The sequence below is a fragment of the Girardinichthys multiradiatus genome, chromosome 22 (assembly GCF_021462225.1).
Source record: "Girardinichthys multiradiatus isolate DD_20200921_A chromosome 22, DD_fGirMul_XY1, whole genome shotgun sequence".
Classification (NCBI taxonomy): Eukaryota; Metazoa; Chordata; class Actinopteri; order Cyprinodontiformes; family Goodeidae; genus Girardinichthys; species Girardinichthys multiradiatus.
The window spans coordinates 15150256-15162524 of record NC_061814.1 but is presented as its reverse complement, the minus strand read 5'-3'; the positions used below and the strand labels follow the sequence as shown (position 1 = coordinate 15162524).

Here is a 12269-nt window from a genome sequence, read left to right as displayed (position 1 = left end):
TTGTCAATGAGTGAGACTAGACCAGAAACAAATGAATAAAATCAGAAAGTTTCACAAGTTCAATGTCAGGGTCACATTTAATTTCCAAAACTTATCAAATAAATTCATACAAATGTAAAGAATGGATAGTGGTACTAAATGCACTTGGTACAAATTGAGAGCAGAAGCCGTCGTTGCTGGGTGACGCCGACAGAAAGGAGCAAAGCCAGTTCATCGCCCAGCTCCAGACAAGCACATTGGCAATCATTTTACTCGTTCCAACCCCACTGCTTGCATTCTCAGAGACTTAGTTTTGAATCCCTTCATCTGACTTTGTGTGATTTGACTGTAAAACACATTACATCAAAAAGCTACACTGCCTCAACCACAGGGGTCAAATCATGTCTTGATTAGAACTAAAGAAAAATTGCTCATCCATTCACACCTCTTAACACTGCAACTCGTTTCCTTCTGCTTATTTCACTGCAGGTTTAATTAAAGGAAACGTATGTGCTCCACCAAGGTGGGAGGCTTTCTATGTCAAATGGAAACTAACTGCCCCTGTGATCTGTCTGAAAGTTTTTGACTTCATAAAAGGTGGAGCTATGGTCTGCCACCCAGTTAGAACCAAACCACAGCAGATCATTGGGTGTGGCTCATAAAGAGGCTAAACTCAAACTGACAAAAACTCAAAGCATCCTCAAAATGTTGGCTGCAGGAGTGACACTGCCGCAGTTTTAATAAGATTTTTTTTTTTTTTTTAAACCCGACATGTTTTTCTGAGGTTTACACCAAAACAAATGAAATGCACTAAAACGGTGCAGTGACCCACCTTTTTGTGTAATGACAAAATTAACAAAAGAAAAAAGCAGGTGGGCATGTCTCTCCCGTTTCAAAACCACGTCAATGGGAAATTGTTAGAAAGGGAAAGAAACAACATGTGTACAGTACTTCAACAAACTCATGAAATGCAGGACGCCTGGCTAACAATCCTGCAAAACATTGTGTGTTTGTGTTCTGTGCGCCTTGCCCAAACTGATGCCATGGCTTTTAATGTTTGAGTCCTGCTCTACTGGAGCTAAGCAACATCACGGCTGAGTGTTCATCCAGGTTTTGATTCGTCACCTCCCCCTTCATTTAACATTTCTATGCTGCCTGAATCCCTCTGAATCTGACAGGGTGGCACACAATCAGCTCCAGCCAGTCAAGCTTTGAGGGCTAGTCCCGCTAGCCTGGGCGGCCAGCTGAACAGTTTGTACGCTGGCTGGTCGGGTTTTGGCTTCGTCTGCCTCATTGCTTCGGTTTGGAGATGGATGTAAAGGACTGCCGTAATGCCGAAGCTTCCCGGCTGTTGCAGCAACAGAAATAGTGGGGGAAAACGGCGTTAGAACTGGGGTTGCCACGTCTCATGTTTGACGGTTGAATGGTGAAGGAAAGAAAGCAGAGAAAAACGAGTAAATCGAAATGAAGCTTCCTTCAGGAAGAAGAGATTTGGATTTCCCAAACCAGGTTATGTGTTTAATAAAAAGGGGTAAAAAAAAAAAAAACAACCACACAGCCTATAGAAATAGACTGCAGTCTGTCTTTCCAGAGAAGCTCTCCACCTCCTTCCAAAGAGGGAGCAAGGAGCAGAGTTCAGGACTGAGAAAGGCGGGAGGCTCATCTTGCTCGGTGCGACACCTCAGAGGGACCAGAAGGTGGCGCCAGCAGGCCGAGGACCAACGAGTCAGCCAAAGGGAGAGGGGAATGGGAGAGACTCAACGTCCGTCAACCATGGCCAAACCAGAGAGGACTATTATTAGCCTTAAGCGCTCAGACGGGGTCGCTTTCTTGGAGACTGCTCCTCCTCCTCATCTTCTTCCTCTTCATCCTCATCGTCAGGATAGTCCACCAAACCAACAAGAGCAGTCTGAAAATCAACAGGAAGAGAGAGAAAACATTGAAAAAACGCCAACATTGGGAAAAAACACATTTGAGATATTTTTCTTTAAAATAATCCATGCTTCAGACCATGGGTTACCTTAACAACAGGAGTGGCAGGAAGAGCAACTGTTTTGACTGAGGAAGATGAAGTGTTTGAAGTGACAGCTGGTGAGGCAGGTGGGATAGTGGCAGACTTTGCGTTATTGGCACCATTAGCTCCGTTGGCAGCTCCTACAGTAATGGACAGCGAAACCATGTTGAGATTCAGGAGTTCAATAAAACGTTTCCAGGATGCTGAATACATTCACAGCACAGCGGGTCACCTTTTTTGGCTTCCATGAACTTTTCGTAGCTGTCAGAGAAGTCATCATCCATCCTCCTCTCCACCGCCTCGCCATCTTCATCGTCGTCTTCATCGTTGAACCACAACTCTTCATCCTCGTCCAAAGACCGTGCGTCTCTGCGATATCTGCGGATGAGAATGGGTTTATCATGATCTGCAACATTTCAAAATCTGAGTCAATGTTGAGAACTGGAAATTTTAATCGACACCATCTTGAAAGGGATACTACAGGGCTTTGAAAACTGGGGTTATGTGAATAGGTTGTAAGCAGCTAATATCTTACTTACAGCTGATGACTCATCTTTATTTAATATAAATCTAGATTGTTTTTTGATCCAGAAGCTGAGGCTAACAGCTACTCGAAGAGCGACCAAGACCAACTTGGACTCGAACCATCCTAAAACAACTCCAATCTCAAGAATATCACAGGATTATTCAAACATTATTTTGATGACATTTTAAGCTGTTGGGTTTAGATTGATATTTACACTGAAGCTGAAGATTATTTTTAAAAGACACAGAGGTAGGAGGTGGTGCATCACTACTGATGTTCCTGTATGAAACACGTACAGAGGTTGGAACATGCAAAGCATTTCAGGTCAGATTACCCGATGATAAAAAAGGCACCTAAACTTTAACAGAAGGTAAACAAGTTGGAAAAGCTTTACTGGTTCCCCTGTAAGGCGGTTCATCAGCACAGACATGGATTGGTTTGTTTAATTGACCCCGTCTTCCCTCTTTTTCCTTACTTTCAGTAGTAGTACCTGGCACACTGCACTCAGCATGTGTGTTCATTTACTACGAAATGGGAAAAATATGATGACAGCGGGAGATTTAGATGAGCAAGTGAATGAAACTGTTACTAAAGAAGAGTCGTCAGACAAGCTGTGAAAAGTACGAAGTGGAGGGAAATCACACACGCAGTAACAATGACATAACTCCTGTCAGGGTATTGAAAAATCTTAAGACACCTGATGCAAAATCCGAGTCGCCAGAGTTGTACAATAGTCCAGAAAACAACGCTAGCAAACGTGACCTCCCTCTCATCAACTATGGATCTCTGGACCAGTTGCACTTGTGAGCCGTATCAACCAGTGGGAGTTAAAATGCCCCCCATATTACAAAATGACTGACCAGGTGCTGAAACAAAATCAAGCTATTTCTCAGGTCTTGGCATCAAAAAAAAAACCTGGAAGACCTGGAAGTCCTTGAGCCCAAGGCTCTAAAACCCCAGGAGGAATTCACTGATGCCTTATGAGGGGAGGGCTATGTCAAACCTGTGCTACATCTCTTCCATCCCAGCATCTTGGCAATTCATAAAGATGACGCTCCACTGCCCTGACATGGCATCATTAGTGGATCCTAGATTCAAGGCAACATGCCTTACTACAGAGAAATGGGAGGAAATTAAATAGAGAGCCACAATGGAAAGGGAATGGTGCGTCAGGGTCATCTGCTTCACAGCCTAGTGAAACACCAGCAGTATGAGAGCCAGATGCACCACGAAACACTTGGAAGTTTCTTGAAAAAAGGAAGGAACATCATCTTCCAAAGCCACACCATCACTCAGACAGTTAATAAATGCAAGACTCTCTCAGAACAACGTCTTGTGGTCTGTTGTTTAAAATTCATATAACATAAAGAGCATTGGTCTGAGATACTCCGATACCTCTAACTATTCTCGGTCAGTCGTTTTTATAGTCACTATCTAGACTTTTGTTTTTCTTCAATTTTATATGTTGTAAGCACAAAAGAGCAAATTCTTTATTTCAACTGCTGTAATTTGTCTCATGGATTCATGCTTGATGTCCTTTTTGTTGCTATAGTCTTGAGTTTTTAAGCTCTAGTGTTAACCAAAGAGAGACACACCATCACAGAGTTGTCATTTGTGGAAAAGCTTTTGTGTGCAAAAATGGTTCAAGTAAAACATTCAAAAATACTGACTGATCGATTTGAATGACTATACCGGTGCAATTTTAGGCACTATATGGTTAAAGTAACATTTGTTTTTGGAGGTTATTTAAACATAAGCCAAAAACCCGGTCATGTTTCCCATGTAAATAAACTTCAGCCTCTGTGCAAATAACTGGCCCAGCTAAAAAGAGCCGATATGACCTTTCAGACATTGCAGATTTAACAAGGTAGAAGTCTCCTTTGCTTAGTCCCTCTCAGATTAGCTGCTAGCTTTAGCTTCTAGGACTAATTAATCTGGATTTATACAAAGTGCAGATGCCAAGGGAGCCATCCACTGAAGGGATGATATTGTATCAGAACCTCACAAATCATAAACTATCCCTTTAAGAAAAGGATCGAAGCAATGATTTTACTGACCTGTTGAGTTTCTGACTCTGCCGGTCTTTCTCCTGCTCATACCGGCCTTTCAGGCCCTTGAACGTCTGTACATATTCAATGGATTCAAGTGCTTTGTAGAAGTTATCCACAATGTGAGCTATGAGAGATTTGATGTCCTCCTGGGAAGAGAAGGAGAAACATGAAGCTTTCTGAAAAGTCGAGGAACACATTTCATCAGGGTAGGGGTTTCATGTTGACGCACCACTTTGATGAACTCGAAGAGTTCGATGATGGCTGAGTTGAGGAGGTTGTATCGGGTGCCGTTGTCCAGCAGGGCATTAATGACAGGCTCAAACAGGTTCCCTTTGATGATGTAGCGGTTGTAGTACTCGTCTTTTAGTCCAATGATCCTGCGCATAAAACGCAATGCACCTTGGGCCAAAAAAAGTTTTTTTTTATTGAAGCTCTTAGTGCAGGTATGTTAGAAAAACATTCAGTTCTCTTAGATGTCAAGTCTACCATTACTGTAAGGTTTTGGGAAGGACAATATAAAGTTTTGTAGATGAGGACTTACAAAGAGCGAGGAAGGTGTGTTTTGAGTTCATGAGCACCAGCACTCTCCTGAGCAGGTCTTTGTTCATAATATAGGTCTTGATATGGTAGGTGTGGTGCTCCACACAGAATGTGAGCAGCTCCAGGATCAGTGCCAGCAGCTGAGCCGTTTGGAAGTTGTCTGTACAAACAAAGACACCTCTGATCAGAACATGCAACTTAAATCATCGAATTTAAACTTTAATAGAATGTAAAAAAACATCAAGCCAAACCATCTCCTACAATTAGATTTTCATATCCAATTCTGACATGTCTCGAGAGCTGACTATTGATTGGTCAATTAAATGAAACAGAACCCACCTGGACAAACTGGGTTAATCTTTGCAGATCCTTCTGGGTGATCTGAAAGGCCACGGTGGTGAATATTACAAACTGTTTTTGAACAGGCTGAATTACTGTGCTTTTATGTCCCAAGTTTACCTTTTGAGTTTTTGTCATGTGCAGTATTGGCCAGAAGAGGAGCGGTCAGGACATGCATGCAGTACTTGTAAAAGAAACTCAGGAATTCTGTCTTCTCAGTTTTCTGAAAGAAATTAGGTGACAATGTGGCATCAGTGTTAATCAACTCTACCAGCACATCCCTGCTGAGGTTTACAGTCAGTACCTAATCATTCAGTGCCATGCAGAAGTAATCCATACCCCTGAAGTTGATGTTTTGTTGCAAGCTTCAATATATTTATGTGATGACCAACACAAAGAACAGCATAATTTTGAAGTGGAAGGAAATTTTGTACAGTTTACAAGTAAATTCTAGCTTCCTACACATTCTCCATTGGATTTAGGAGTGAGCTGTGGCTGGGCCATTTTAACGGATCAGTATCTCAACCACTCCACTGTAGCTCTGGCAGTATCTTTATGGTCGTCCTGTAGGGAGGTGAACCTCTGCCCCAGTCTCAAGCCTTTTGCAGCCTCTAGACGTTTTCTCTCCATTATTGCCCTGCATTTATCTCTATTCATTTTCCCATCAACAAACCAGCCACCCTGCCCTATTGAAGAAAACATCTCCCACAGCATGATGCTGTCCCCACCATGCTTCACCATAGGGATGGTGCTACGTAGTGTGAGGTTGAACAAAGAAAAATAATTACGTGGCTTCAGAAGGCAAATTGCTTGCACTGGATTTTATTTGAGATATTAGTATAAATTCAAGTTAAATAAAAATGCATGTCACACTTTTTGCAAAAAGATGAAAACAGCAATCATGTATCCTTTCCCTTTATCCCTGCAATTGTCACATAAAGTCCCAATAGAATACACCGTCACATTACAGCTTTATTCTTCTAACTGTGAGAACATTTCAGCGGTGTGAATTCTCTGTTGCCTCATATTCCTTTTTTCAGTCTAGTAAAATAGAAAAAGGTGCTACTCATTATAATAATATCAGTAACCTTGGACCCACACAAAATACAATCCATTTAAATTAACAAGCAGAAAAACAATGTTTGGGGGCTTTTTTTGTTTCGACAACTGGCAGAAATGTTTTACTTACATTGGTGGAAGCCAGCATGTTTTCAGGGTCAATGAGTGTCCTGAGCAGACCCATCAGCTGGACAGCCCCTCCTAACTCTGGATCTGAGTCACAAATCATCTGCTTGATCACAACATTTATCAGCAGAACATCCTAAAACAGAAGCACAAAACCCAGACAGAAAAAGGAAAATATTTCATTAAAAGGCTTCAATATATTAAAGAAACATATTAAAGTGACTATGATCTTACTGGAATAAATGTGGTTTTTATTTAAGTGGACTTCCCAACACCTTCTTTTGGTTAAATACAAGAAAGCAAAAACTACACAAAAAAGCACCAAAACAAGTTCAGCAAGTAGTTTCTCTGATTGTAGTATCTTTGCTGAATGCATGTTATATTCCTTCAGCTTTTTGTATTTTGTGTTCATCTCAGAGTTTAATATCTCCGATCTGAGAAGAGCACATACCACATTTAATAGACTATCATACAAACTAAGACCTGGCATTGACTATCAAAATGTGAAAACAGGAACAGTTGTGTAAACTGATGCTCACATCTTCAGTTTGCTGTGGTTCCTGCATGACAAACTCTCTGACCATTGATGGGCTGAATTCCACCAGGTAAGAGAATATGTCAATGGCCGCTGCTCGCACCTGAAGGTCATCCATTCCCTGCAGCGAATCAAAATATATCGTAAAACGATGTTGGAAAATAAATACACTGAATAATTCATCACATTCAATTTAATTACTTATTGACCAAATACAGGAAAGTCAATGAAGAGGACTATTTATAAATAGGTGTTAAGACACATCACCTCTAACCCAATTTGATGGAAGAAATGCAAACTGCAGTCTGTTGCCAGGAAACAATAACTTCAGTGCAGAAATATTTACCAACAGGAAGTTGATCACATGTCATAATTCTCATGTTTCATTACAGACTGGCCAAAACAGATCGGAACCAAAAGAAAGTGGAAATGGGGTCCAATTTGATATCTTAAGAAAATTACAGTAAAAATCAAAAATGTGAGATTGGAACATTTTTATGGTTATTTCACTTCCGGATTCATCAAAATACTTTAGATCCATAAACAGAAATGACATGTATATATACGTGTACAAAACTGTTTTGATTACAGTAATGACAGGAGTACAGATGCATCTCAATGAACTAGAATGTCATCTTAAAGTTTCAGTAATTTGATTTAAAAAGTCACACCTATATGAATCCTACACAGAGTGAAATATTTCAAGTATATGTAGTTTGTATGTTCATTATGACTTACAGCTAATTAAACACAATGCTACAAAAGACCAGTCAAAACAGGTTTTCCATACATAGATGTGTTTGTAATGAACCACACAATCATGGGGAAACACTGCTGACTGAACAGGTGTCCAGCAGAGATACACTGCGGCCCAGGGAGGGGAAGCCACAAAAGGTCACTGGAAAAGACGATGGCTGTTCACTGAGGGCTGTATCTGAGCATATTATACGAAAGTTTAGTGGAAGAAAAACTGCGTATGGAAAAGATGCAAAAAACAAAAATAACCACCGTGCCTTGAGAGTATGTTGGCTAAGGAGAAAACAGACCGAGCCGTTGATTCACGTCCAATGTCCTATTTTCAGATGAATTTATATTTTGCATTTCATATGGAAACCAAAGCCCCAGAGCTGACACCGTTTTATTAAGTCTCTTTTTTTTAAATTAGTCTGAAATTATTATTCTAATTTTCTGAGAAGCTAAACTTTTTTCATTAGCAGTAAGTCAAAATGATCATAATTAAGAAAAACAACAGGCTAAATTATGATCACTCCATGTGTAATGAATCAAGTGTCTGAGCTTTTTTTTGAACATGGGAACATTTTATTTACATTTACAGAAATCTAACAACATACCATGACTATTTCAAGAGCGGGTAAAATCCCTAGATTCGCCAGAGTTTTATAGAAGGCATCCCTGTTTTGTGGCTGCAATGTTTGCGAAAAAGCACAGAATTCCTTGACAAAGTTCACCTGAAGAGTAGGGACAAAAACACAATAAAACACATTTTAATATTAACAAAATGGAATGATGTTACATTCTTTTATACACAGTTTTAAGTTTTAATAACAGACTTACCAATTCTCTTCTTTTACTTTCTTCTGTGGCTTCATCTGTAAGCTGTGCAAAGACCTCAGTGAGGAACTTCTCATCCTCCTGCGACATCAGAACACATTTTAGAAACAAAGACGATTGTGTAATAATGAAGACTGAGAAATAAATTCAAACAAGGGTGAAATAAGAGAGCCCGATCCTGGCATTTATTGGAGCTTACCATGATAATCATCTCTAGAAATGTTTCCATTCACCTGTATAAGAACAGTTGGAAAACACTAACAGAAAATGTATATTCTCATCATTTCTTTAATATTAACTTGGCTCCTTCGCCATAGTTTGGCATGGCATGAACCTTTGGTCGTCTCTCACAATAAACCCTAAGACTTTGTTTCAAAGCAAACACCAGAAATGTTATATTAACATTTTAATTTTAAGCCAGATGATAAGACAGGCATGCACATTTGATCATAACAGAGAAACCTTGCAACAAGTAAGGCCAGAAAAACAGAATACACAAACATTTTATGAATTGTAAGAAAACAAAAAATTATAAAAGAAAGTTGTGTGGTATAAATTACTGCAACAGATCCCGTAACTGAAAACCTAAAAGCTTTACAATGCATCTGAAGCCATTCACTCCATGTTTTCCTACGAACTTTGATTAGACTATTGCTACCGAGCTAATTTTGACACACAAACCTTCATTTGAAAGATAATAAATGGTTTTTACACCCATATAACTCCATATACGTAGAAGATATTTATTTTCAAATGCTGCCATGAATTGGTTCCTATTAAAAAAAAACTCAACCTTCAACTACCTTGAAGCTTGAGGTTTTTTTTTATTAGACAGAAGGGAAGAGAGAGCGTCATATTGAAGTGACAACACTGAAGAACATTCCATTTTAAAATTACACTGGATATACAAACAGAAAACCAATCATATAATTTAGACATTTTCAAAAGACATCCACTTGTCACTTTTCCTCATACAGTAAGTAAACCTGCTTGGGTCCTTACCTGCAACATACTGACAATTTCCACTTTGTTGAAGAAGATGAAGGATGTCAGTGTGGACAGGAAGTTCTCTTCAAAGACTGAGGGTGTGGGCAGGATTATGTCCTGGATGTACTGAACTCTGTAGGTCTGGTGGATTTTCTGCCGCAACTCCGAGTCCGTGATTGGAATCACTTCCTTAAACTTTGCCGTCTTGGTCAGAAACTCTCGGTGTCGTTTCGGCTGAACCAGTGCTGGGTCGTACTCGAGGCAGCCCACCACATCCATAATACAGTCGTCAGAGAACATGACCTCAAACAGGGCTGCTTTGTTAAGGAACAAGACACCTCGCACAATCTCATAGAGGTGATGCAGGCCTTCTCGGTTGTCCAGGTCTTCACACACTCTGAAGAGACCCAGCAGTTTCTTGATGTACCCCTCGCTCATCAATGCCAGAGCAAGTTTTTCCCTCCGGATGGGTGAGGACAAGACAGACGTAACCAGATCAGCAATTTCTTCAAGCCGGCCTAACTCGCAGGGAGGGAGCTCGACCAGGTGGGTGGTCTCTGGAATCTCTTCAAAGTGGTCCTCCTCTGACTCATCGATAGGGTCCTGGGTGATGTCCAGAGCAGGGTCTTTGCCTTGAACCTAAGCGACAAATGTTTGGCTCTTACTCAATAAATCATTAAGATGAAAGCATCTCTAAGTCAACCAACTTTTGGTATAGTGGACAATCCAATTATAAACAGTATGGGATGTGATTAGAGCAATTTCAGTAGCAATAACATACAACTTTTCAATTTATTTTTTTGTTGCAGATATAGATAATATTTATAAATGATTTCAATAATTTAGAAAAATGCTTAAATAAGAGAAATAGTTGTGCATTAAATATAAGTGCATTGCAACAAAAAGAAAATGGGTAGGGATGAGACCACATTAGCTGGTTACAATAGGCTAAATTGTGAAATGAACCGAAACTCAAAACAACATCAGCCCTCCTTTGTTAGTTAGATAATACCTGACAAATCTTCTCCCAGATCTCATCACAACCAGCCTTTTCCTGGAAACTTAGGGCAAGGTCATAATTATCTGCTTCTGACCAGACAATCAGTGTGTCCTGGAAGCCAGAGAAAGAAACATACAGTTTTACTCAAAGATCCACATCTAATTTACCTTATTGGCATTTATAACAGATAAAAGACGGGTCAAACTTGGAAAGCGAAGGCTTGCTTTCAAACCCAAAGACCGCAGAGTAAACAGTTTACCTGTTGTTTCTGATATGCAGTATTCGGACTTATCTTCGACTCCAACAATAATGAACCTAAAAGAGTGAGAAAAGTGATTTATTGAGGCGATGGGCGTCATGTTCGAAAAAAGGTAACTGTTGTAAAAACAAAAAAAAATTATATATATATATATATATATAATTTTTATATATATATATCTAAACTAATAGAGGATTTAAATACGACTGGAGAGAATAATTCGAAAAAAATAACTTTTTCAACAATAACCTTGTGTAATATTTAGCGAGACCTATTGTATAATCTGCACACGGATGAATGTGGGAAGCCTTGATAATAAGTTTGTACGTGTGCAACGAGACTTCGAAGGGGGCCCCCAGGTTACTGTGAAGATCTGAAGGTCTGTTAAACAAATAAAGAATGGAACTCCAGTGATCCTTAAACATTTTTAGATTAAATAAACATAACTCATTTTAATTACCAGAGACAGTTAGTTTAAAAGCAATAAACTCATAAAACAAGTAATCATCAACTGAAAGCCCCGAGTCCAAACGAGCAGCTAGCATGCTAAAGGTAGCTAACGTAAACGCGGCTATGCTAACGAGGAACTTACCGTCAGATTCGGCTCGAACTAATAAAGAAATTCCCTTTAATCGTTCCACAAATGTGGACGAAACATGTCCGGTGCCCCGGTCGTCCCACTGTCGGTCTTCATTAAGGGTGTACACTTTCACCCGCCGCCGAGTGTCCGACATGGTTAACCAAGTCGAAGCTAACAGGCTATCAGCTCGCTCCGTCTAGTGTTTTCCTCGACCTGTTAACTTTTTTCCCACCTGCATGTTATTAAACATGCACGTCTAATGAAAGTTTACGACAGTAGTTATATATTTTTTGCCAACTTCATAAACATATTACGTCAACTACTTAAAGGGGCTAAGCAGAAGGCCTGGTAATAAAACTGTAAAATTCAAAGAAAGCACAACAACTCTAACGGCCTCCTCGCTAACGTCCGCAGACCGCCATCTTGTAATCCGATCTTCGTAGATGTCAATCAAAGTGCCGTCGGGTGGGCGGACCTTGCTTTCCCTCAAGGGCTGCATGAGTAGCTCAGCGCGCCACCTATAGGCAAACAGGAGGAATAGCTACAACAGCCAGAGAAGAAGTTTCTATTTTTTATTTAATCTAAGCAATATTTCCGTAAGAAACATGGTGCTGAACGTCTCTAAACATTTTAACCAAATTGCAGGGTTCTTACACATTTCCCTTGTCCAAAATCCACACTCTTCCGGATTCAAATTTCCAG

At 40.0% G+C, this 12269-nt stretch overlaps 1 protein-coding gene across 1 annotated transcript; it reads right to left on the bottom strand.

Moving 5' to 3' along the window:
• Positions 1-58: 58 nt before the first annotated feature.
• On the bottom strand, positions 59-12024 carry LOC124858929 (serine/threonine-protein phosphatase 4 regulatory subunit 3-B-like). Its single transcript, XM_047351260.1, has 16 exons — positions 11580-12024; positions 10988-11043; positions 10741-10839; positions 9744-10367; positions 8745-8822; positions 8522-8638; positions 7174-7290; positions 6639-6770; positions 5570-5672; positions 5450-5491; positions 5112-5270; positions 4800-4969; positions 4577-4716; positions 2226-2371; positions 2000-2133; positions 59-1888 (listed from the first exon to the last, which is right to left on the bottom strand). The coding sequence occupies exons 1-16, from the start codon at positions 11719-11721 to the stop codon at positions 1784-1786; spliced, it is 2364 nt and encodes a 787-aa protein (XP_047207216.1). The 5' UTR covers positions 11722-12024; the 3' UTR covers positions 59-1783.
• Between the last annotated feature and the right edge of the window lie 245 nt (positions 12025-12269).